Source organism: Theobroma cacao, chromosome 1, assembly GCF_053813885.1.
Source record: "Theobroma cacao isolate CCN51 chromosome 1, ASM5381388v1, whole genome shotgun sequence".
Classification (NCBI taxonomy): domain Eukaryota; kingdom Viridiplantae; phylum Streptophyta; class Magnoliopsida; order Malvales; family Malvaceae; genus Theobroma; species Theobroma cacao.
The window spans coordinates 17940856-17964629 of record NC_142639.1 but is presented as its reverse complement, the minus strand read 5'-3'; the positions used below and the strand labels follow the sequence as shown (position 1 = coordinate 17964629).

The 23774-nt window shown below is 33.3% G+C and overlaps 2 protein-coding genes and 1 long non-coding RNA gene across 5 annotated transcripts; all 3 read left to right on the top strand.

Moving 5' to 3' along the window:
* The first annotated feature begins 1734 nt into the window (after positions 1 to 1734).
* Positions 1735 to 9431, top strand: LOC18612822 (kinase superfamily with octicosapeptide/Phox/Bem1p domain-containing protein). 3 transcript variants are annotated; one of them, XM_088808037.1, is made up of 9 exons: positions 1742 to 2004; positions 2187 to 5619; positions 5710 to 5796; positions 5918 to 6070; positions 7068 to 7231; positions 7313 to 7460; positions 7752 to 7874; positions 7958 to 8045; positions 8762 to 9431. In XM_088808037.1, the coding sequence occupies exons 2-9, from the start codon at positions 2659 to 2661 to the stop codon at positions 8971 to 8973; spliced, it is 3936 nt and encodes a 1311-aa protein (XP_088664163.1). In that variant the 5' UTR covers positions 1742 to 2004; positions 2187 to 2658; the 3' UTR covers positions 8974 to 9431. The 3 variants fall into 3 exon arrangements, 2 of the variants coding, with proteins under 2 accessions (XP_088664163.1, XP_088664165.1); XM_088808039.1 differs by having other exon boundaries at positions 1743 to 2004; positions 2803 to 5619; XR_016027420.1 differs by lacking the exons at positions 7958 to 8045; positions 8762 to 9431 and having other exon boundaries at positions 1735 to 2004; positions 7068 to 7190.
* Positions 9432 to 15262: 5831 nt separating this feature from the next.
* LOC148764615 (uncharacterized) lies at positions 15263 to 17878 on the top strand. The gene is made up of 3 exons (XR_016024159.1): positions 15263 to 15383; positions 16029 to 16113; positions 16984 to 17878. It is a non-coding gene; the product is annotated as an uncharacterized LOC148764615 (long non-coding RNA).
* A 730-nt stretch (positions 17879 to 18608) lies between these two features.
* KAT5 (peroxisomal 3-keto-acyl-CoA thiolase 2) lies at positions 18609 to 23261 on the top strand. The gene is made up of 14 exons (XM_007049763.3): positions 18609 to 18887; positions 18982 to 19058; positions 19392 to 19476; positions 19563 to 19689; positions 19957 to 20055; positions 20168 to 20238; positions 20324 to 20431; positions 20522 to 20599; positions 20673 to 20805; positions 20896 to 20992; positions 21758 to 21881; positions 21957 to 22065; positions 22327 to 22410; positions 22895 to 23261. Exons 1-14 carry the CDS (start codon positions 18777 to 18779, stop codon positions 23002 to 23004), a joined length of 1413 nt encoding a protein of 470 aa, XP_007049825.3. The 5' UTR covers positions 18609 to 18776; the 3' UTR covers positions 23005 to 23261.
* The last annotated feature ends 513 nt before the right edge of the window (positions 23262 to 23774 follow it).

Genomic DNA, 23774 nt, shown 5'->3' with positions numbered 1-23774 from the left:
ATTTAATTTCTCTTGATTAATATCTTGTAGATGAGTTCTGTTTTTTTTAAAGAGTTACATTGTTAATTTTATTTAATAAAATTATAAAAATACTTTAAATACGAATAAAAAAATAATTTTTGAATTGAAGGTATTTTGATAAGTTATTGTGTAAAATGAATAAAATAACCTCCTTAAAAACATAAATTAATTACAAAGTACTACTTGAGGAAAGCAAATCATAAGTGTTATGTGAAAAAAGTTAACTTTTATTTGCACTATAACTTCTTTTTCCTTAAAATGATTAGGGTTAACATTTGTATGATGCTAGTGTTGTGTTTTGCATGAAAAAAATCATATGCTATTTGGCTAAAAAAAATGTATTAGGGCATGAATTTTTTTATAAAGTTATGATGAATGCCGTGTTTTCTTTTAAATCCTATTTATTATTATTATTATTATTTACACTATAACACTTAACAACTACAATTGGTTTACAATTAATGTTTATGTAGTCAAGGGTTGAGATCAAATGATTAAGTTAATCTATTATTTTGATTTTATTCAATGGGCAAAACAAAAAAATTATAATAAAACAAATTTACACCCATATATATAAAGGATTATAATACACCCTGCGCTGCACATATTGTGAAAGGTTACATTAAGATGGCACATTTTTTAATACCAAGTGTAATGATTCATGTTCAAGTACCAATTTACTAATTTTTTAAATTTAAATCATGTGATTTTTAAAAATTTAAATTTAAATTGTTAATGATAATTGACTTAGACTTTTATATAAATTTTAATTATTATATTCACATTTGATATGAAAATAAAAAATTATATCGAAATTAAGCTATAAGTCATAATGCCTCTTACATGAAAAAAAGAAAAGAAAAACCCAACATAATCCTGTTTCATTAATTAATGAATGAGTAACATTTCATATAAATAAATACTACTATTAAACCTTCCAAAATATTTTGAAAAATTAAAAAAAAAACTCTTATACTATATTACTCCATATATTATAGGGTAAAATACCCACATCTTCTTAAATTTTAATTGAAATTTTAAACAAGTCCATTAATTTTTTAAATGGACACTTTGTCTCACAAAAAAATCTTTTAGGAAACACATAGGTCAAACCGTTAGTCAACCATTAGTGTTTTCGTTAATTTAATGATGTAATAATATTAAAATGATAAATTTATTTTTTATTAATTTTAAAAATTACTATTATATAATTTTTTTAATTTTTGATTAATATTTTTATTAAATTTTTAAAAAAGTCAAGGAGCACCAAATCCTTCGCGAAATATTAGTCAGTGCTTTTTTGGAGAGTTGAAATTTTTTTTTAAAAAATATAATAATAATTTTTAAATTAGTTAAAAAAATATTTTAATCATTTTATATTTTTCAATATCGGTATTTACTTTTTTTGATTAAATTATTTATTTCAAAAATTAATAAAATTATGATTAAAAATTAAAAAATGAAAGTATATTATAAAATAAAAAAAGGTACGAGGATGTTGGCACTTTACCCTTTGTTTTGCGGGAATTTTGAGAAAACGCGAGGCCATAAAAGAACAGGAAGAGAAATTCAAAAAACTTGAGTGGGTGAAACAAAGTGTGGGAGTTCCAAATACTCCACGTAGGACGCTCAGGAGAGAGAGATAAAAAGACAAAAACAAAAATCGTTACAGTTAAAAACAATAAAAAGGTTTTTCTTTTGGTTAATTTAATATATATTATTTATAATTTTAATGAGGAATGTACATGCTGCTTAATTCTCGGCAATGTCAGCTCTCGCATGCCCGAGATTGTCACCTGCTGCAGGCGTAAGCCACGGTCCTCTCTCCACCATTTCCAATTTCTCTCATCTTTATCCATTTATTATTTCTCCGCTCCGCTTTTTCCCCCTGGCTCGATCCAGTTCCAAAACTATTCATTTTCAGCATCATCCATATAATTATCAGCTCACGAGCTAGATTTTCCTCAGCAGATTAATTATCAGGTATTCTTTTTACTTTCGCTTATATTTTATAATTTTGATCGATATTCAAAGTTTGCTAATTATGTATTTATTTTTTTAATTTTTATTTTTATTTTCATATCTGATTTTTTAGGATTTGGTGTTCATAATTTTCAGAGATGATCATGAAGCATAATTCTTGAGTATGTTTTTTTTTTTTGTAGTTAGATGATTGATTTGCATATATTCTTCCTTTGGATCTACGGTTATCTGATTGGTTGTGGAATTTGTAGAAGAGAGAGGCATTTGTTTGATTAGAATTCTAGCTCAAATTTGGCCTTGGATTGAGGATGCTGATATCTTGTGCATAATTTGTGTACCTAATTGTTGTAGAAAAATGGGTTTTGTAAATTAGAGGTGTTCTTTTTGTTTGTAAATATGTGTTGAATGTGATTGAGTCCTCACAATTCGGTTGCAAACAGAAGATAGGATGGTATTGATGAGCAAAAGTGTGTTAGTTTTGATTTGAAGTTTAAGCTATTAGGCTTAGGAGATGGTAGTTTTAGGTGTGGGGATTATTAGATTTCGATTGTGAGGTTGTGAAAGATAGCTTATATGAGAACAGCTTGATTATGCATTATTGGTTCGTGGCTTGAAGAGAAAAAGAGTGGCTCAAGGAGCTAAGACATTGTCTATATGCAAGCAAATAGACCCAAAGAGTTGTTGGGGAACATGATCAGGGAGGTGCCTAGCCCGTCTAGTCATTTGGTTCAGCAAGAATCTACATCTTTTGTTCCTAATGTGGGAAAGAATGTAAATAATAATAACATCTCTGTACAGACAGGTGAGGAATTCTCCATGGAGTTTCTTCAAGAGTGTGTTGGTACAAGAGCAATTCTTGCTATACCAGATGGAGTTCAAATACACGAGAAGAGAGTTGGGTTCAATCAAAACCAGAATCATCAGTTGGGGTATCAAGATCTTGCTCGGATTCTTGGGTTGAAAAGAATGGACTCTGAGTGTGCTTCTGAGATTTCTGATTTTGCATCTGCGAATGGGTCTTTTAAAGGGAGTGAAAATGGGTCTTGTATTGAAAAATCAAGTAGATACCAGAAGGAAGATGGTGATATTGGGCAAGTGTCAAGGAAGGGTTTTGGTGAATTGAATTGCGATAAAAGCCATCCAAATGGTTTTGGACCAACTACTCCACACATTTATGCAGGTGACTCTCCTAGTTCCAGCAGCTTTAGTGGGCAGGGAGTTTCTGATGGATCTCAATCTGGGAAAATGAAATTTCTCTGTAGCTTTGGTGGAAAAATATTGCCTAGGCCTAGTGATGGCAAACTCAGATATGTTGGGGGTGAGACGCGCATTATTTCCATTCAGAAGAGTCTTTCTTGGGAAGAGCTTGTGAGTAAAACTTCAGAAGTTTACAACCAACCTCATTCAATCAAGTACCAACTTCCAGGTGAGGATCTTGATGCCCTTATATCTATGTCTTCTGATGAAGACCTTCAGAATATGGTAGAAGAATACCACGGGCTTGGAAAGCTTGAAGGTTCTCAAAGACTGAGGATATTTTTGATTCCTTTTGGTGAGTTTGAAAGTACATCTTCCGTTGAGTCTGGCACCATTCAGCAGAGCAATCCTAATTACCAGTATGTGGTTGCTGTTAATAGTATAGTAGATCCTAATCCTAAAAGAACCTCTGATGGGCAGTGTTTACCTAGTGAAGGAAATCAACTAGGACCCAATTTGGATCATAAACCTAGTTTCCACAAACGGTGCCCAACTTCAATAATCTCATTGGAGACTAAGGGTGGTTTTAATGCCTTGCATCCATCTCAAGTGTTCCATGATTTCCCAAATACTACCAGATACCCACTTCCATCTCCTCCTATTTCTCCACTACCTTTCCAGCATGGAGATTCCAAAAGTGTTCATGCACTACCAATTGGCGATAACTTCAGCATTGAAAGCAACAGTTCTTTCATTACAGCACACTTGAATCCTGACTACTACAGCACAGAAACTACTAACTATAAACATGTTCAACAAGTTCCACCTACTTTGATGAATTATAATCACCCTCTCGTAAAGGTTGATGCCGGCCAGACATTCCAAGCTTATGGAGGGCAATTGCTAAACCCTGAACTCAGCAAAGATTCTTTGACTCTTTCAGTTTTAAACAAAAATAATAATGATTATAATGGTGTCTCGCATGAGAGGTTTATGCATAAGGAAATATCGTTCCTTTCAGAAAAGCCTATGTCACATGCTGAGGCTCAGCTAAGTCTGTTGTCAGAGTCTGTTGATTCCATTGATTCTCAACTTGGCATGTCACATGCATTTTCTGATTCAAAGCTACAAGAGCATGGAGGGAGGTCTGCTTACTGTTCACAAGAAGGAATGAGCCCATATTCTCCTTTAAATTTTGCAAAGACTCAACCACCTTCCCTTATTGTTTCAAATGCTGTGCAGGAAAGGTTGATGCAATGGCATGATAACATTGATCTTATGAAGACTAGGGTAGAAAATGATTTGTCAGCTATTGAATCTACATCAAAGTCAACACTGGATATATTGAACTGTTCTCCATATCTTGAACCTTCTATCAAGAATGAAACTATTCATAAAGGTACTGGTGACAGTAATGACAAGTGCCAAACAGCTAAAGTTGATTTAAGTAAATCAAGTTTTGTGACACCAAACAATTATGATGAATATACTACAAGCTTGGATTCCAGGAACAAATCTGATAAATGTGATGCATTTCTTCATCAAGGTGGGAAGCATTATGAGTGGAGATCCCCTATTAGCAGTATGGAATACAATAATAAATCGTCTAATGCAGACTATGGCCAAACTTCTATTGGTGGTATTGATTCTCGGGGAAAAAATTCACAAGTCTCTCTGAAGATGGCTACTTCATCCTTAGTTATAAAGAATAATATGGAGCATCCACAGACCGTGGACAAAACCACCTTTGATATAGTTGAACATTGTGGTTTTAATGGGAAAGTAATTGATGGACAAGGGAACATTACTTCATGCACCCGGAACCTTGAAGTAATAGACTTACTTCCAAAGACCAGACAAGACTCAAGTATTGAGAGTCCAAAAGGTGGTATTATCTGTGAGTCATTAAATGGCCCAATGTCTCATGAACGACCACCATTGCAGCGTGTTGCAAGTCGAAAGGATATATCTAAAGAAGATCAACTAACAGGCTCAATCAATTTGCAACCATCTGTAGTTCATGTAGACTTTGGTCTGAGCTCAAACTTGCACAAGGCTGACCTTCATGCTATGTTAGAGAATCCAGCCAAATATGCAACTTTTAAGAGAGAGGTTTCTCTCATTGATGATGACCTTAATTATCTCAATCAGAATGCTGAGAAGATCACCCTCATAGTATCAGTGCATGAGAACTCAATTGTAGAAGATGTTACGGTTGCTCAGATAGAACCCTCAAGCAAGAACAAATGTCAAATCCAACCAGATCCTGTAGTTTTATTGGAAGATGTGATCACTAGTGTGCCTTCTGGGGCTCAAGTTTCACCTGTAGTTGTCCCACATGTGGATGTAATCAGCAATGATCTCATATCTCCTATTGCAACAGAATTGGATGATGTCATTCTTGAATATGAGTCTGAGGTAAGATTTTTAAATTTTGTCATGTACATCTAGTTTTAATACTTGTATAGATGTTAGTAAACTTAGGTTGCTTAATGGCTTTGTTCATAGGATGCTGCAGCTGATATTCGAGACAAAGATGAGTCCTTCAGTGATGCCATGATAGCTGAAATGGAAGCCAGCATCTATGGCTTGCAGGTTTTACTCTAAATTGATTTATACATGTTTCCAATAAAACTTTCTTATTTAATACATGACCAGTTGCTTTGTAAAATTAGCTTCTAAAGGTGAATGAAAGTTTTCTAATTTTGATGTACAGATTATCAAAAATGCTGACCTTGAAGAACTGAGGGAGCTAGGATCTGGAACATATGGAACTGTTTATCATGGAAAATGGCGGGGAACAGATGTTGCTATAAAGAGAATAAAAAAAAGTTACTTTTCTGGGAGATCATCTGAGCAAGACCGGCTGGTGGGTCTCTAAAGATATTTTCCTCTTATTTCTTTCCCTTCTCTTTCTAGTTCCTAATTTTAAATGTAGGAAAGTTGATACTGAATCTCATTAGAAGCTTCGTAATGATTTAGGGTATAGATTTGAGGATATATGCTTGCATTATAAACATTTGAATGAGATTCATCTGGAAGCTATTATTTTGTCTTTGTTCACATTTAGGACATGCATTATCGTTTGTACTAGTTATTCTGTTCTATAAATTTTGGGTGTAGAAAGTTCTAGAGAGAAAAAAATGGAATAATTTTTGCTGGTTAGGTGGTTTGAAAAGTGCACTTGCATCTTAATTTCAACCAAAGAAAAAAAAAAGAGGAAATATTCTTTAAAATATTATTATTGTAAGTTGTGAAGTTTAATTCATGGGGGTAACCTTGCTCTTATTCCTATTAGTCTCTTTTTGGCCCTTTGTCTTCTTGACTTCTGTTAAAGTGAAATATAGCTGCTATTGTTGTTTTGACCTTCTCTTATGCAATTTGAGATTGATAATCTGTTCTTGTTATATTTGGGAGGTTTTTTGTTCTTGAGTTAAATTGTTTGCAGTAGTGTTGATATGAATCACAAATCACATGTTATTATCAAGAAAGATTAGCCCGTGGGTGTCATCATTACTTCAAATTTTGAATAAAGGTTTTGGGAAGAAAGAAGAAAAAGGCCTTTTTATCCTTTAGGGGTGGGGTGAGGCTTGGTGTTTGATTGAGCAAGATTGAGTCAATTGACTTAAATGTGAAATATAGAAACATGTGAAACTTAACTGAGATGCTTGAGTCCAGTGGGCATTTTGCATTAGGTTATTGTTTTCCTCCCTTACTTTCTTTTTGCTATTGTAATAGCAAGATGAAAGGGGGAATTCCCATTCTGTAGTAGTATTGAGATCCTTTGAATAATTTTACTGTCATATTCTTCATAGCAATTTGAATTATTTGCATGCCTGAAGCTAATGAACATTTGGCTGTACCAGATCAAAGACTTTTGGAGAGAAGCACAAATCCTCTCAAATCTTCATCATCCAAATGTGGTTGCATTTTATGGAGTAGTACCAGATGGAACTGGAGGAACCTTGGCAACTGTAACTGAATATATGGTAAATGGATCACTTAGGAATGTCCTACTTAAGAAGGATAGGTAATATAGGTTCAATCCCTCAATCTTAAGGTCCTTCACTCATTAATGATGCACTTACGGTGTTTTGAAATTTTTATGCAGCTCACTAGATCGTCACAAAAAGCTTATAATTGCCATGGATGCAGCTTTTGGCATGGAATACTTGCACTCTAAAAACATTGTCCATTTTGATCTGAAATGTGACAATTTGCTTATCAATTTAAGGGACCCACAACGACCCATATGCAAGGTAATATGTCATAGACGAACTCCTCTCTAGTCGAGATTTTTCTTTTTTTCTCAATCTTTCTAGTAGAGATTTGATTTCAAGATGTCATAAGAATACAAATGGCGAGAGAGAAGAATTCCAAATTCTGGTTAAAATGAAATTTATTGGCTTTGGTCCAAAATGATTGTTGATCACATGCTTGGGTACAATTGAATAACCTCAAGCTTTCCAAAAAAAAAAATTGAATAGCCTCAGAAAGTTTTTTATTGGCTTTTTAATTGAAGCATGGCTACTATGTACTTGTTTTTATAGGTTGGAGATTTTGGATTATCAAGAATCAAGCACAATACTCTTGTTTCTGGAGGTGTGCGAGGAACCCTGCCATGGATGGCACCAGAACTGTTAAATGGTAGCAGTAGCCGAGTTTCTGAAAAGGTTATTAAAGCCATATTCTAAAATGTCTTACCACTGTGAAAGAAAGAAAATTGAAGCCAAATTTATAATATTTGATTTGATAGGTTGATGTGTTCTCATTTGGAATCTCAATGTGGGAAATCTTGACTAGGGAGGAGCCATATGCCGATATGCATTGTGGTGCCATTATTGGTAAGATTTCGATTTACCTAATGTGCAATTCGCTCTGGTAGTGAATATAAAATTCACATGCATGAATATGTGATTGGGAGGTCTTGACATGTTATCAATTTCAACTGTGGAGGAATGCATTAGCTAAAAATTAGAATGGTCTATTGATATTTTCTTTGGCATATATGGATTGGATTGTACAAAATCAAATCTACTTGGAGTATGAGGATTGCATGTGATTTTTGCTCTTTTTTTCTATTTCATATTTTTTATTTACAATAAGACAACAATTCAGAAAGTTCCAAAAAGCAAGCCAAAAATATGCTAAAATAAATTATTATACTCACCTTTTAAAGTTGGCTTCACTGGGAAATTTACTCATGAGTTAGCAATGATGGTAGTGATGATCTTAGGAACTAAATCAAGTGGTTAGTTTTGTTGAAAATGAAGTGCAAAAAGTTTTATGGAGAGGTGTAAGAGTAGCTAGTTTTTACAACTGGGCTCAAGTGCTCTTGTTCTGTAGGAGTGTAAAACAACAAAACTAAACAACTCACACAAAAACCTTGATGTCATATCATAATCTGTACGCATTTAAACATCTTCCTTGTTTTCTATTTTTTAGTTGAGTAGTAATGACCTTATCTTTTTTTGTTTCTACTTGTGATTGAAAAATAAATGAAAACCTTTTGCTTCTACCTAAATATGGCTTATGTCTAATTGGTGAATTTTGATTAAAGGGGGGATATTGAAGAACAGTCTTCGACCTCCTATTCCAGAGCATTGTGATCCCGATTGGAGGAAGTTGATGGAACAATGTTGGTCTCCTAATCCTGAATCTAGACCATCATTTACCGAGATAACAAACAGGTTGCGATCCATGTCTATGTTGCTTCAGCCCAAGGGACATAACAATCAGGCAAGACAAGCAAGGCCTAATGTTACAGCTTGAGTCAATCATTATACACAAGTATCTGTTTTATTTACAAGTACACCTCTGATCTTCAAGGATGAGCATGAATAGTGTTTGATCATTGATGGCCAAATTTTTTTCCCTCTTCTCACCTTTATTAATAAATATATCTTGATTTGTTTATTCTTTTGTAATAGAGTACCTGAGGTCATAGTAAGAGGGCATTTATAGAGTTGTCCAACTAGTTTACTGTGGATGATTTTGTTGGAAAATAACATGTCTTTATGTATATACACTCATTCAAAAAGAAAAAAAAAAGAGGGCATTAGGTTAGAGTTGCTTTGGTCTATCTCCTTTCTTTAATGGTTTCTACATCTTCATTATTTTCTTGGTGGTGCTTTATGAACACATATGGTCTGAAATATATAGCTAGAAAATTTCTATGCAACAGTACTTGTAAAAAGCCTAGCAAGTAAAGTTGTTCACTTGTTCTACTATATTCTTTTTAGTTTAATTGTTTATTTGTTCCTTTTTTTTTCTTTAATTGTAAAAGTTATGCTTTTTTTTTAAAACAAAAATTCCCACAAGAAGGGGAGGATTGATATCAGAGAGGAGTTTTATGTTGATTTATATAAATTTTTAAGTAAAATATCCCTACACTCTTAAGTTTTGTGTATAATTTTATACAAGTCCATTAATATTAAAAATAAACAATCTATTTCAAAAGAATATTTTTTGTTGGACATATAAACCTTACTGTTAGTGTCTTTGTTTATTTGATGACATGGAATTAATTTTTAGATAATTATACCCTTTGGACAATTGAGTCACACTGAGTCACTCACTATTAGGTAACAAAAAAAATAGGCATAATACTCAAATAAGTTCCTAAACTATTTAAGAATATTCAATTAAGTTTTTATTTTTTTATTCCATTTAATTAAGCTCCGTATTTTTATTTTGCATCAAATAAGTTCTTATAGCATAATATTGACGTGAAACACTTATTATAACTAATTATTGATTAATTACCATTAGTAAAAATATCAATTATTATTTTATATTTACATGGTACTGACATGATATTCATGTGAAAGGTGAAAAATGTTACATAATTATGTTATCATATCAAATTAATATATCATGTCATCATCAATTATGATATGTCAACATATCATATCATAATTAATTAGATATTTTAACAGGTCATATCAATGTCACGTAACATAAAATAACAAATAACATTTTGATAAATCAATTATTAGTTACAAAGGTTTATTTAACTCAAAATAAAAAGTATAAAAGTTTATTTGATTCAAAATAAAAATATAAAAATTTGATTTAACATAATAAAAGTATGAGAGTTTATTTGAATTTTTTTAAATAATTTAATAGCTTTTTTGTATTTTAAGTCAAAAAAATATAAAAACTCATAATAGTTTTTGGATAATTTTTTTTATTCAAAAAACAAGCAAAAGCATTTTTTTTTTGAAAATTTAATTTTCATTGAAAACAAAAAAGAAAATCCCTGAATTTATATCTCATTAAACTCTATCTCTTATCACTATTTGCAATTGCATAATCCTTTAAGAATTCAAATACTCAACAAAACAAGTTCGAACAATTTTGTAACAGAAAGGCAACTCAAAAATACAACAAAGGCTAGCATATAAGTAGCCGCACAAGCTAGCATCAGAACATGAATCATAGCAAATTAGAACCCAGAAAAACACTAGCTCAATAGCAGTCAACAAAGCACAACAAGAATGATTTTTCTTTTGTTTCTCCCCTGCAGTCGACTCTTTCATCTTCTCTCTAAAAATGGAAAAGCCCCAATTTTGAAATTGGTTGAGGTTTTGAAATTTTGTAATTTTTTTCCTGGATTTTTTTTTTTTTTGACTTTTTGCTTTTTAATTTTTCTGGCTCATTTTGAAACAAGGCCGAGAGGAAAAAACAAACAGGAGAAAAGCTTTGGATTGGAATCAAAGTCTAGAAACAAACTGAAACTGCAAGTACCGTCTTCCCTGCCACTGTCCGTTTCCATATTTCTTTCTATTGAACGATTTCACCAAATCAAGCTATTTCCCTTACAAGAAACATCTCAATCGTGTGAGTGAACTTGTAAAAAATTTGGTACGGTTATGAACAAAATAGAAAGAACGAATCCTCTCAAATCCCAACAACCCAATTTGGTTGAAGTCAACAAAAATCACACTCACAAAGTCTAGGGAGGCTTAATGGGTCCATGGTTTAGACCCATTCTTCCCTTTTTCAAAAGCAAATTCTTCCCCTTTTAAAAGACAAATGCAAACAAGAAAAAAAATACCCACAGCGGAAGGAATTAATATATCTTCTCAAAAACCCAATTTGGTTGGAGTTAACAAAAATCACGTTTACCAAGGACTAAATAGGTTTAATGGGTTGAAAGCTTGAAATGGATTAGACTCATAATTTGAAACAGAAACATAACTTGAAATGGTTTCAAAAATAATTTGAAACAGAAAGGGTAACGAATTTGAATGATAATTCTATCTAAAAGAGCGAATTAAAAATAAGGTTGTTGGGTATTTCATGTTCACATTCTCAAGTCCATAAAAGTCATATTCCGACTTAAAAACATATTCCATCACAATCGTGAGAAGCAAGGGGAGGGTTGACGGTAATTTGTCCTACTCCTAGTACAAGTAGGAATATTCCCTGAAAAAGATATGTTTTTTACGTTCCCCACCACCTCATTTTAGTTACAAACGTTGCCTTTTTCTTGCACGAAACAGTTTTTTTAAATATAATATCAAGCATTCTGGTAATATTAAAAATGAATAATTTGTCTTAAAAGTGTAAATAAAAAATATAAAAAAATTAAAATATTTTTTATTAATTTTAAAAATTATTATTATATAATTTTTTTAAAAATAAATATAAGGAGCACTGCTTACTTGATTTTTTTATAAAAATAATATAATAATTATTTTTAAAATTAATAAAAAGTAATATTATTTTTTTAATATTATCACGTCATCAAATTAATAGAAACATTAATAATTAGATTTATATGTGCAACGCAAAATATTTTTTTGAAACAGAGTGTTTTCAATTAAAACTTAGGAGTGAGGGTATTTTATCTAATTTTTTAAGTATAATATTTAAAATAAATTCTTATTTTTTTCTATTATAAATTTAATCAAGTTTTTTTAATTAAATGTTACTTGTCATTTTATATTACATGATACTGATATATTATAATGAATAATGATATAACATGTAAATATTACCACATGACATTTTTGCTTTTTATGTAACATCATCTTAAGATTAATGATAATTAATCGATGACTAGTTATACAAATTTATTTGATTCAAAATTAAAATATAAAAAATTGATTAAATATAAAGGACCTAAAAAGGTAATATTTTTTTATGATCTGGTCATGATAATAAGGGAGAGAATCATAGGATGGGAGAATAAAATTCTTTCTCCTAGAGGATGAATAACTCTATTAAGGAGTGTATTATCTTCAATGCCCATCTATTTACTTTAGGTTCTAAAACCTCCATTATGTGTCATCCAAAAGATTGAGAGATTATTTAATAGTTTCTTGTGGGGAGACTCTATAGAAGCACGAAAAATCCATTGGGTTTCATGGCATAAAATTACATTTGTAGCTTCTGAAGGTGGGTTAGACATCCGGAGCCTAAGTGACGTATTTGAGGCCTTTAGTATGAAGCTGTGGTGGAGATTCCAGACTTGTTCTAGCCTATGGACACAATTTATGCATGTCAAATACTGCACTAGTAGAATTTTGTGATACATTCAACCAAAACTTCATGACTCTCAGACTTGGAAACAGATGGTAGCTTTCTACTCACACATTGAGCAATACATAAGATGGAAGCTTGGACAGGGGAAGCTATTCTTTTGGCATGATTGTTGGATGAGGAATGAGCCCCTGGTATGTAATTTTCTTGCCTTTACCTCTTCCATGACACAAGTATGCTATTTCTTTAATAATGGAGAATGGGATGTGGAGAAGTTGATTTGCCAAGAGAAATTGTAGCTGAAATTTTGAAAATTCCAATTGATACAACTATTGAGGATACCGCATATTGGATACCAACTTCGGACGGACAATTTTCTATAAAGACAACTTGGGACTTAATTCGTCAACGACAATTGGTAAATCCGATTTTCAGTTTTATTTGGCATAAAAGTGTTCATCTTACCACTTCATTTTTCTTATGGAGGTTATTAAATTTATGGATTCCTTTAGAGATGATATTGAAAATGAAGGGATTCACCATGGCCTTTAAATGCCAATGTTGCAACTCAGAGGAATCACTTATACATGTCATGTGGGACAATCCAATTGCTAAACAAGTTTGGAATTATTTTACAAAATTCTTTCAAATCTATATTGTTAACCCACAAAATGGTTCTCAAATTATATGGGTATGGGCATACTCTGGTGACTATATTAAGTAGGGCCATATCTGTACTTTAATACCCTTCTTCATATTTTGGTTTCTAGGGTTGGAAAGGAATGATGCGAAACATAGAAACTTAGGTATGTACTCTAATAGAGTGGTGCAGCAAATTATGAAACTCATTCACCAGCTGTTCCATGGGAAGCTATTTCAACAATGGCAATGGAGGGGAGATCTGCAAATTACTTCATTATGGGGATTGTCTTTCTAGAAGGCCCGATTATCGCCGCTACAAATATTATATTGGCAAAAACCTATATTAGGTGAGTTTAAGCTGAATGTTGATGGTAGCTTGAAATGTAACTTTTAGAATGCTGTAGGTGGAGGGATTCTGTGAGATCACATAGTTTCATTAGTATTTGGATTTTATGAGAATTTTGGAGTAAAAAATTCCATTCACGCAGAATTATTAGCATTATACAGAGGACTGATTTTGTGTCGTGACTATGGCATTTCACGTTTATGGATTGAAATGGATGCCCTGGTGGTGATACAAATGCTTACAAGGAGATATCGAGGCTCACATGGTAGCAGGTGCTTATTGGTTAATATTCAAAAACTACTTACTTATTTCCCTTACAGGATGTCTCATATTTTCCGAGAAGGTAATCAGGCAACGAATTTATTAGCTAACCTTGGCCACGAATATCAAAGTCTTCAAGTTTTTACAGTGTCGTTTGAGAAATTATGAGGTATATTGAGATTAAATGAAATACCCCATACTTTGATATGGTGATAAATAAAGTTGATCAAATGCAAATTGAGGTCAATTAAAATGTTTAGAAGTGATAAAAGACGAAAGGAGTAGTTTAGGATAAAATGTTTCGCAAGTGAGAAAATAATAATAAAATAATAATAATTTTATCGGATGAGAATTTGTAAGATAAAAGGCGATTTGGAAGTCAAGTGAGGCATAATAAGGTATTTTTGGTACCAAGGAGACAAGATAAAATTTTTAGAATAAAATAATATTTTATTAATAAAATAATATTAAAATATTAATATTTAGCCGGATGTCGAAGTCAATCAAGAAGGAGGATCATATGGTTGATCCAAGTGGGGGAGAAGATGACAAGCCCGACTCTACAGAAATATTTGTGATGACATACATGTGGTGGATAGCATGTTTACATGCTAAGAGAGTCTTGAAAAATTTACAAAAGTCGGTATTGTACCTAGAGGTACAATAAAGTTGATTTAAGCCTCGAACTAGATCAAATAGAGAATTTACAATGAAATTAAGAATTTTAAAGTCCCAGAATGGGTTAATATGGTGATTCGGAGTTCGAGGATCAATTTGGAGTCAAATTGGAATTTTCGCTATCTAGGGGCAAAATGGTCATTTGCCACTTGGGGACAAAATGAAAATTTTTAGAAAAGATTTTTGGCCCCATTTGACTTATTGGAGTAAGATTTGAGGTTTAGAAGTGAAAAATTTTAATTTCGGTATAATTTGGAGTAATTGGGTAAAATGGTAATTTTACCATTCGAAATCGAAAATTTAATTTTTTGAAAGGATTTTGATCAAATTTAATTATTTGGAGTGTGAAATGAGTATGAGGAGTGAAAATTATGCATTATGGCAAATTTTCAAATTTTGGAGCAAAAATGTAATTTTTGAAAAGTTCGGGGGCAAAAATGTAATTTTGAAGAATTTGCTCCACCAAAACTTTGAAAAAATCTGAAAATTTCACTTAAGACTTGGATAAGTCAAAGGGAATGCATGGTGGAAAAATTAGGACAAGTGGATGGCTAGAAAAAAAAATGAATTAATAAAATATTCAAAATATGAATAAAATAATATTATTTCATTAAACAATAAAAAGGCATAAAAAAATCAGCCCACCCATTCTTCTTCTTCAACATTCGGCCAAGCAAGAAACAAGAGAGAGAAAGGAGAAAATAAAACTCTAGCCAAGAAATTTAAAGGGAAAATAGGTGAAAATTCAAAAATCAAGTGAAAAAAGGTAACATTTCTTAAATTTGTCTTGTGCTTTACCTTTCCCATGCATTTCCCATCATTTTCCATGGTTGAATCATGTTATTTGAAGATGATTTCAATTCTGGTCATATGGGTTTAGAGAGAGAAAGTTGTTAGATAAATTTGATTTTGAGCTATGTTAGTGTTTAGTGTTAGTGTAGCATGTTTATGAGTAAAACAACAAGAAAAATATTTATTTTCTCCATGAATTTCCCTAGGCCGAATCTAGCCAATAGTATGTGAGGATGAGGTTGACTTTATTTTAAGAGAATTGGGTGGAAAAATGATAAATTATGAGGTTGGAAATTAAATGGGAATTTTCGGTGCAATAAATTGAAATTTTTACCCACTAGGGGTAAAAGCGTAATTTATAGTCCGAACTGATAAATTGGACCAAATTCACAGTCATTGAGGTATTGTGGATATAATTGGATAATTGAAATTGAAATGGATGGAATTGGAGTCGAATTGGGGATTTTAGGACTTTACACCGTGTATAGGCGAGTTAGGTCGGACACCGCAATTAAGCGATTGTTTAAACATTTCAAATCCTATCTAGTGCATACGCATGGATAAGAGCCTGAAATAATTTATGATAAATTGACACAATTTATTGAATTTTGTGTCATAGATTATGGATAGGTGGTGAGTCAATTGTTTCGGGTAAGAGACTACACCCGAGGGCGGAAGATAGGAGTATTTCTACTCCTAATACTGTGAGTAAACTTATTATCGTCTTAATTATCTAGAGTAGTTTTATACAACTGTGTTATTTTATGGAAAATGGGTTTAAATGGTAAATTGCTATGTTTTAAGAGAAATTGTAATTTTATAAAATGATTTTATAAATTTTCTAGAAAATCGAATATTGGTTTTGAAAATAGAGTAATTGGAGACTGCTAGTTTGTGTTTCAAATTTATGGTTTTGAATTGAATGGCTTATGATAATAAATGAGCATGAATGGCTAAATTGATTTTGGTGTTAAAATTATTTATACTGTGTTTTCAGCCTTGAGAGGCTAGATTGCGATAAATTGTCATGTCATGCTAGAATGAATTTTATTAAATCAGTGGAGTATATATTAATTATTTACTGCAGAGGGGGTTCCCTGGACCAGCCTATTAGAGGGGCACGGTAAACTCCATTATATTATTACCTCGAACGGAGAGGCGCGTAGGGTATCTCCTAGGGTAAAGCTTAGGGTTCACTTCACGCCAAACCATCACGTGAAGGGGAACTCAGCCAACGCCAAGGAACGGCTGTATTTTTCTCAAACTAAAAATATATTTTAAGTGTATACAAAATTTTAACAGCCTTGGCGGACTCGGTTGGATGCCCTGTGCAAGGTATCACCGAGTATGAGTTTTGGCACGAGCCAAAGTTTTAAGAAATTCATAAGCCAAGTTGATTACTCGATTTATATGGATTTATTTTATTTGGTTGAAATGAACTGAAAGGTAATGAAATTACAGTATGATGACTTATTTTAATTGTCTCCATTTACTCAGCTTTAGATGCTTTAGATGGCATCTGTTTACTCACTGAGATTATAAAATCTCACCCCTTCTTCCTATACATTTTTCAGGCTCAGGACAGTTTGTAGATAGTCGAGTAAGACGAGAACTAAGCTCGGAACTGCATTATAAAAAGTAAGAGTTCACAGTCTTACATCCTCTTGGTCAATTGGAGCCCACGTGTCATTGCAGATCAAAACTTATATTTTGGTTATCTGTATTTCTATTCATACAATTTTTACTTTACTTTCATGTGCGAAAAATTATTTACGAATATTTTTATAAAAATTTATTTTATGAGAAAATAGAATATTTTATTTATTATTTTTGAATAGTACCAATTGTCAACAATTTGCTTTCAAATGAACGTTTTAGATACTTAATTGTTTTTAAATCATTAAATATATATTTTCTGCTTACCTACTACATTTTTAGCAAGTTTTGAGATTTTTGACGAAAAATTACGAAAATACCCCTGTGAGCCAAAAAATAATATTTTATTGTTCTTATTTAAAAATGACTTAAGATTTTTTTGAAATGCGAGATTTAATAACTGTTGCTCACCGGGGAGATGCGAAAGTTGATGCTAAGCCTTGCGGGGTTTCAATCGACATTCGGGGTGAAGAATGTCTGTCGAGGCCTCGCGACGGTTGTCACGGGCCCGATGGGGAGTTTCGGGTCGTGACATTAAATAAAATTGATTTAGGGTATGTTCGATTTAAATAATTGTAAAAAAGTAGTACTCCTCATTTTTATTATTTTATTTTCACTTGTAATGTTCTTTTTTTCCAAAATTTCCATAAATCTTTGTACACAGGTAAATTATTTATCCTCTGCTCTAAAAATTATGGCAAGGGTAGTAGTTCCTGTTTTAGGAATTTTATCTCTTCTTAATCATGTAATTCTAGAGGTCAAGTTTCGATCCTCTCCTTATTGTACTTCATTTTTATTATTATTAATAAAATAAATACAAGGTAACTGGACTCTACAGAAACTTCTAACATAAAAAAATATAATAAAAAAATAAAAATATATGTTTTTGTTTTTGGAAGAAAGTGAGATTATGATAAGGTTTTGAATTGAAATATTTCTTTTGTTTTTTATAACATTGAGACTTGAGAGTTGTGAGATCTTCCAAATCTGAATTTGCGTGTGACTAGGCAACGAAACAGTATTCCAATTTCCCTATTCTCGGTGGTTGAAACATTAAAAAAAAAACAACAAAAAAGGAAAAAAAAAGTGTACAGACAAAAACAAAATGTGCCACCACACCAACCACCAAGAAAATATAATATATATAAAAACGTGAGCGTAATTTTCGTAGAAGAACCCAAGTGAGAGTAATAGTCCACCATTCTCACGGATTGCACTGCACCCATAAATAATTTGAATACTTTAGGATTTATACTTTAAAAATAATTTATAATTGATACTTTTAAAATGATTTAACTATGAAAATTATCTGAATTTCTTAATGGGACCTAAACCCAATCTGACTCAATGAATTAGCAGGTGCAAGCGATTATACACTAAGTTGGATGACTTTTATCTTAATCTTTGGATTGGGTGGTAACAAGATATGAGAAATCTGTGAAGAAATGAAACAAGCAACAAAACTCCACCACCTAAGATGTCTGTTGGATGGATTTCTTTATTTTTTTTTTAATTTTTATTACACTACAGAAAACATGCTACTTTATCTATTTGCCCAAGGTTGTAGCAGACACGTGATCGGTGGCTTCCTAATTTTGACCAAACTTACCCAACGGAAATAAAAACATCCACTAGTTAGTTAAGTTGTTATCACAAAGCCAGTAACCATTGAAGAGAGCGGAAACAGGTGAAAGAGAGAAAAGACACACACATGGAGAAAGCACTCAACAGACAGAGAATTTTGCTTCATCATTTACGACCCTCTTCTTCTTCTTCTCATCAATCCTTTGACTCTGCTGCTGCTGCTGCTGCTGCTCTCTTTGTAAGCATGACCCACTTTGTTACATTTTTTCATCTTAAGATTACTTTCTTTCTTTTTTTTTTTTTGAGAAAGTGTGTTGTTTTCATTTGATCAGCCTTCAATTTGTGCTGCTGGGGATGGTTCTGCTTATCACCGGACGGCTGCTTTTGCCAATGATGTTGTGATTGTGGCGTAAGTTTTTTCTTTTTCTTTTTTTAAAAATCTTTGGTATAAATATTTTTTGCTTAACAAGTATATTTTGTGCTGAAAGAAAGATAGCAAGGATCACGAACTCGAATTTAGATCCCTACCGAAGCTCCGATGGATATTTGCTATTTGAGCTAAATTTAAGTGACAAAAATCATAGCATGATTAGTATTTAGGGGTTATAATGTAACCACCCATCCAATTCGAGCAGTAAAAGGTTTTTCAAGTACTGTATGCGCAAGGAAAATAAATATATTTTGTTATGCATGAAAAGCTTTGATATTGTAATCAAAGAGGGGGCAAAACGTTGTTTCACAGGGCATGCCGCACTGCAATTTGCAAGGCAAAGCGTGGAGGCTTCAAGGATACACCCGCAGATGATTTACTTGCCCCTGTATTGAAGGTTAGATGCTTTGGTTTTTTATATATTAAGTTGTCCTTGAAATCATATTTGTTTTGCCTCCTATCTTTAGTTAATTCTCAATGCAGGCTTTGATAGACAGAACAAAGTTGAACCCAAGTGAAGTGGGGGATATAGTTGTCGGAACAGTTTTGGCACCTGGCTCACAAAGAGGAATAGAGTGTAGGATGGCTGCATTCTATGCTGGTTTCCCTGGTATACTTATTCTTTCAAATTTCTTACTCTTGGACCCTTTAATAGTTTCTTTTCTTTATGGAGACTTGAACTGTTTGTTGTTTTGTAAATTATTTACTTGTTAATTGCTTTTGGCATACTGAATTGGAGTCATCACCAAGATTTTTGCTATGTTGATAATAGAAATATAAATTGGAAGGCTTGAATCGAATTCTAAACTGTTGGTTTCATTTTTTTACAGTTCCTTTGTATATACATATGGCTAATGCAATTACCTGATTCAACCAGATACAGTGCCTATTAAGACTGTCAACAGGCAATGTTCATCTGGCCTACAAGCAGTTGCCGATGTTGCTCTTTGCATAAAAGCAGGATTATATGATATCGGTAAAGATATTTGATCTTAACTATATATCTGATTGCTGAGGAAGATTTATTCTGGAATATATGAGATTGACCTTCACGACCTTGGTATTAACCTTCTTGGTTTTCAATGTAGGCATTGCTGCTGGATTAGAGAGCATGACAACTGATAAAGTTGTTCCTGGGGTTAGCAAAGTTAACCCACAGGTATCTTGAACATCTACTTTGTATTAACTGTTTAGGATATGTTTTCTATTGACGTATTAATATGCAACTAAATTTATATTTACAGGTAGAGAGCTTTGCCCAGGCCAGGGATTGTCTTCTTCCTATGGGCATTACTTCTGAAAATGTTGCACAGCGCTATGGTGTGACACGGCAAGAGCAAGACCAGGCTGCTGTTAGTACTGTGAATTGTTCAATGTACTTTTTATCTGCTGATGCAAACATAATCTTTATTAGTCTGAATGTCTTAAATTTGTAAACATAGGTTGAATCTCATAGGCGTGCTGCTGCTGCAACAGCCTCTGGTAAATTCAAAGATGAAATTATCCCTGTATCTACTAAGGTAACTTTGTGTGGAAAACTATTCTGGTCTAGAATTTTTATGATATTTCATTAACCTATGTTAATCTGCAAAGATTGTGGATCCCAAAACTGGAGAAGAGAAGCCAGTCACAATTGTGGTGGATGATGGAATCCGCCCAAACACAAACATGGCAGATCTAGCAAAGTTGAAGCCTGCATTTAGAAAGGATGGGGCCACGACTGCTGGTATATGATCATGAAATTTGTGAAACTTTTTTCTCTGACAAGAACAATCAAGCAATTTGAATAAAAGTTGTGTTCCAATTTGTTTCTTAGGAAATGCTAGCCAGGTAAGTGATGGTGCAGGAGCGGTCCTCCTTATGAAGAGAAGTTTGGCTATGCAGAAAGGACTCCCGATCCTTGGGGTATTCAGGTAATGGAAACTGCTTATATCAAAGTCTCTAACACAGATAAAGAGTGCTTGCTTAGCAACTTCGAGTTGACTTGGGCTGATTTATTGTTTATTTATTCTACATGATCTTTTGGCGACCCAGTAAATGATGGTTGCATTTTGTGTTCTTTCTCTTAATGTACTTAAATATACTGAGTAGAAATCAATGACATTCTTAAACAGAAGTTCACGAACTTGAAGCTACAAAATCTTTCTTGTAGAAGTAAGTTTCCCTAAGAGAGGGCAAAGTAGGAAACAGGATAGTTATTTCTTACCCCTGCCTCCACTGTTTTGTTTTTGGCTTTGCTTTTTTAACGTAATGGTCTACCTCAAAATTCCTTCCATATGGTATCCTCTCCACTGAAGGAAGCACGCTGCTCTCTTTCCTGATTGGATTTCTCAAATTAATATTAGTAGGATCACTAACACAATTCAATATATGGTGCCAAAGTTTTGTCACCTGACCAGAAAAGAACAGCAGAAGAAGCAAGGGCTTTGAGAGAGAAAAGGATAAACATTAAGTAAATATGCACAGAAATGCCTACCAAGTTTACGGTTTGAAGAATTAGGAGCAAAAGTCAAAAAAGAAGGAAATGTTTGCTGTGCTTCATAATCAGTTGTCTTTTTCTAGTCATATGTGTGCAGCTTAAAAGGTCTGATTACCATGGGAGAATTTTAGGTTGGAGTGGATATATAAATTCACATTTTTTGAGCTCCTCACACTGTTTTCCAATGCTCCTTTTGCAGAAGTTTTGCTGCTGTTGGTGTGGATCCTGCTGTGATGGGCATTGGTCCTGCTGTTGCCATACCAGCTGCGGTTAAGTCTGCTGGTATTGAGCTTGCTGATATAGACTTGTTTGAGATAAATGAGGTAATGGGTTTCTTTGATTGATTTTATTTGAGTTTTTCTTTCTTTTCTAATTATGCAATATGTATTTTCCCCCAGGCATTTGCATCCCAGTATGTATACTGTTGTAAGAAATTGGAGCTTGATAGTGAAAAGGTCAATGTTAATGGAGGTGCAATAGCCCTTGGGCATCCCTTGGGTGCTACAGGTACTTTTCAACAGAAATTTGACAATATGTGATAAAAAACTGCCCCTGTTAACTGAGCTTGTGATAAACAATGAAAGTTGTACACAAGCTGAGAAACAGACATACAGAAGTGTGTGTGTATGTGTATATGGTCTTCTATAAACATATATATTAGTATCTGAACAAATACTTAATTGCCTGTTCTAACTCTTCCAGAGGCTAAGCTTGGTCTTGAGGGTGGTATGAGTATTAATTTAAGCTATGTACTATTTTGTATATCAGGTGCTCGCTGTGTCGGAACTCTATTATACGAGATGAAGCGTCGTGGCAAGGACTGTCGCTTTGGAGTGATCTCAATGTGCATAGGTCTCTCTCTCTCTCTCTCTCTCTCCAAAAACATGAAAAAAGCCAAAGACGATTCAGATTCAGGTCTAACCTTAGTCGAAATAATGAATTGGTAACGTTTTATGTCAGCATGGGCTATATAACCTAATGGACTGAAGATTACAACTTCATTTTTTTTTGGCGATAACATAGTAAATTGAGAAAGCCTAGCCATACCTTTCTTTGCCTTGCATTTGCTCATAGGTTACCGAACGCATTGACAGAATCATTGAGGTGGTTTTAAAGAATTCAACTAAATTGGCAGTGGGTTTAATGGTTTTGAAGCTGACTTTACGAGAGTAGCAAGCAGTTACGGGATTTAGCTGTACTCTGCCACACGCAAAGTAAATTGTCAATAAGCAGTTATAACCAATGGTCAAGCCTTAACAATTGAACTGATAGACGTTTAGCATGGCTCATTTTCTTTCTTGATCTGGTTAAGAAACCGATGCTGTTGTCACCGCAGGCAGTGGAATGGGGGCTGCAGCTGTTTTTGAAAGAGGAGACTGTGTTGATGAATTCTGCAATGTTCGAGCTGTCAAATATAACGAGTTTCTATCCAAGGATGCTCGATAGATAGATATGTTTGTTGGTATCTTATTATTTGTATTCAATATGACTCAACATATCCCCAAAATTAGATAATTGTCAGCCGGTCAAACCTGCATATTGGAAATCAAAATTAAGCTATCTGTGCAATAGCTCAAGAATGTGGCTGGGCAAAAGTACTCTTTTGCTTACAGGTGATTTGAATATGTATCGATTCTGTAATGTCGTCCTGTGATTGTGATTGGAATACGTTTCTATTTTCTATATCCTGTGTCATTTGAGAATGAGGTTTTCCAGGGCAGAGGTCATACATCTTAATGATCATCTATTGAAGATTCCGAGGCAAAACCCCTTTTAACCATGTATTTAACGAACCCTAAGCTGAGAATGCTTCTGTTCTTCTGTACTTCTTATCCCTGTTTACTTATTTGTTAAGGATTACTTAAACCACGGTTGGAGTTCAGTAACGTGGATCAGTGAGCACATCTGTCCCATGCTCAAGGAAAACCAAGTTGTTTCATCTTTTAACCCCCAAAGTAGTTACAAATTTCATATTCTCATGCCTTGAGACCCAATCCACCCCCCCTAAAATTTAAACCCCACCTTCACAAGGGTGTGGGAACATGACTAATAACTTTTGCTTGGTAAAGACCAAATAAGGCGGAAAGGTCTGATAAAAAGAAAAGGAGCTAGACCATATTATCTCAAACCTGGCTATTCTTAGTTCTTAAGGCTGGATAGGCAAATCAAATATTAGTGTGCATTATGCACAGTACACGCACAGCAGCCTATAAAAC

Excerpts from the sequence above, each read along its gene's own strand:
- LOC18612822 (XM_088808037.1), top strand. The coding sequence starts at position 2,659 with ATGCAAGCAAATAGACCCAAAGAGTTGTTGGGGAACATGATCAGGGAG. Across the intron at positions 5,797-5,917 it reads CCAGCATCTATGGCTTGCAG|ATTATCAAAAATGCTGACCT; the intron begins GTTTTACTCTAA and ends TTTGATGTACAG. Across the intron at positions 8,046-8,761 it reads GCATTGTGGTGCCATTATTG|GGGGGATATTGAAGAACAGT; the intron begins GTAAGATTTCGA and ends TTTTGATTAAAG.
- KAT5 (XM_007049763.3), top strand. The coding sequence starts at position 18,777 with ATGGAGAAAGCACTCAACAGACAGAGAATTTTGCTTCATCATTTACGA. Across the intron at positions 20,806-20,895 it reads GGATGGGGCCACGACTGCTG|GAAATGCTAGCCAGGTAAGT; the intron begins GTATATGATCAT and ends TTTGTTTCTTAG. Across the intron at positions 22,066-22,326 it reads GCATCCCTTGGGTGCTACAG|GTGCTCGCTGTGTCGGAACT; the intron begins GTACTTTTCAAC and ends TTTGTATATCAG.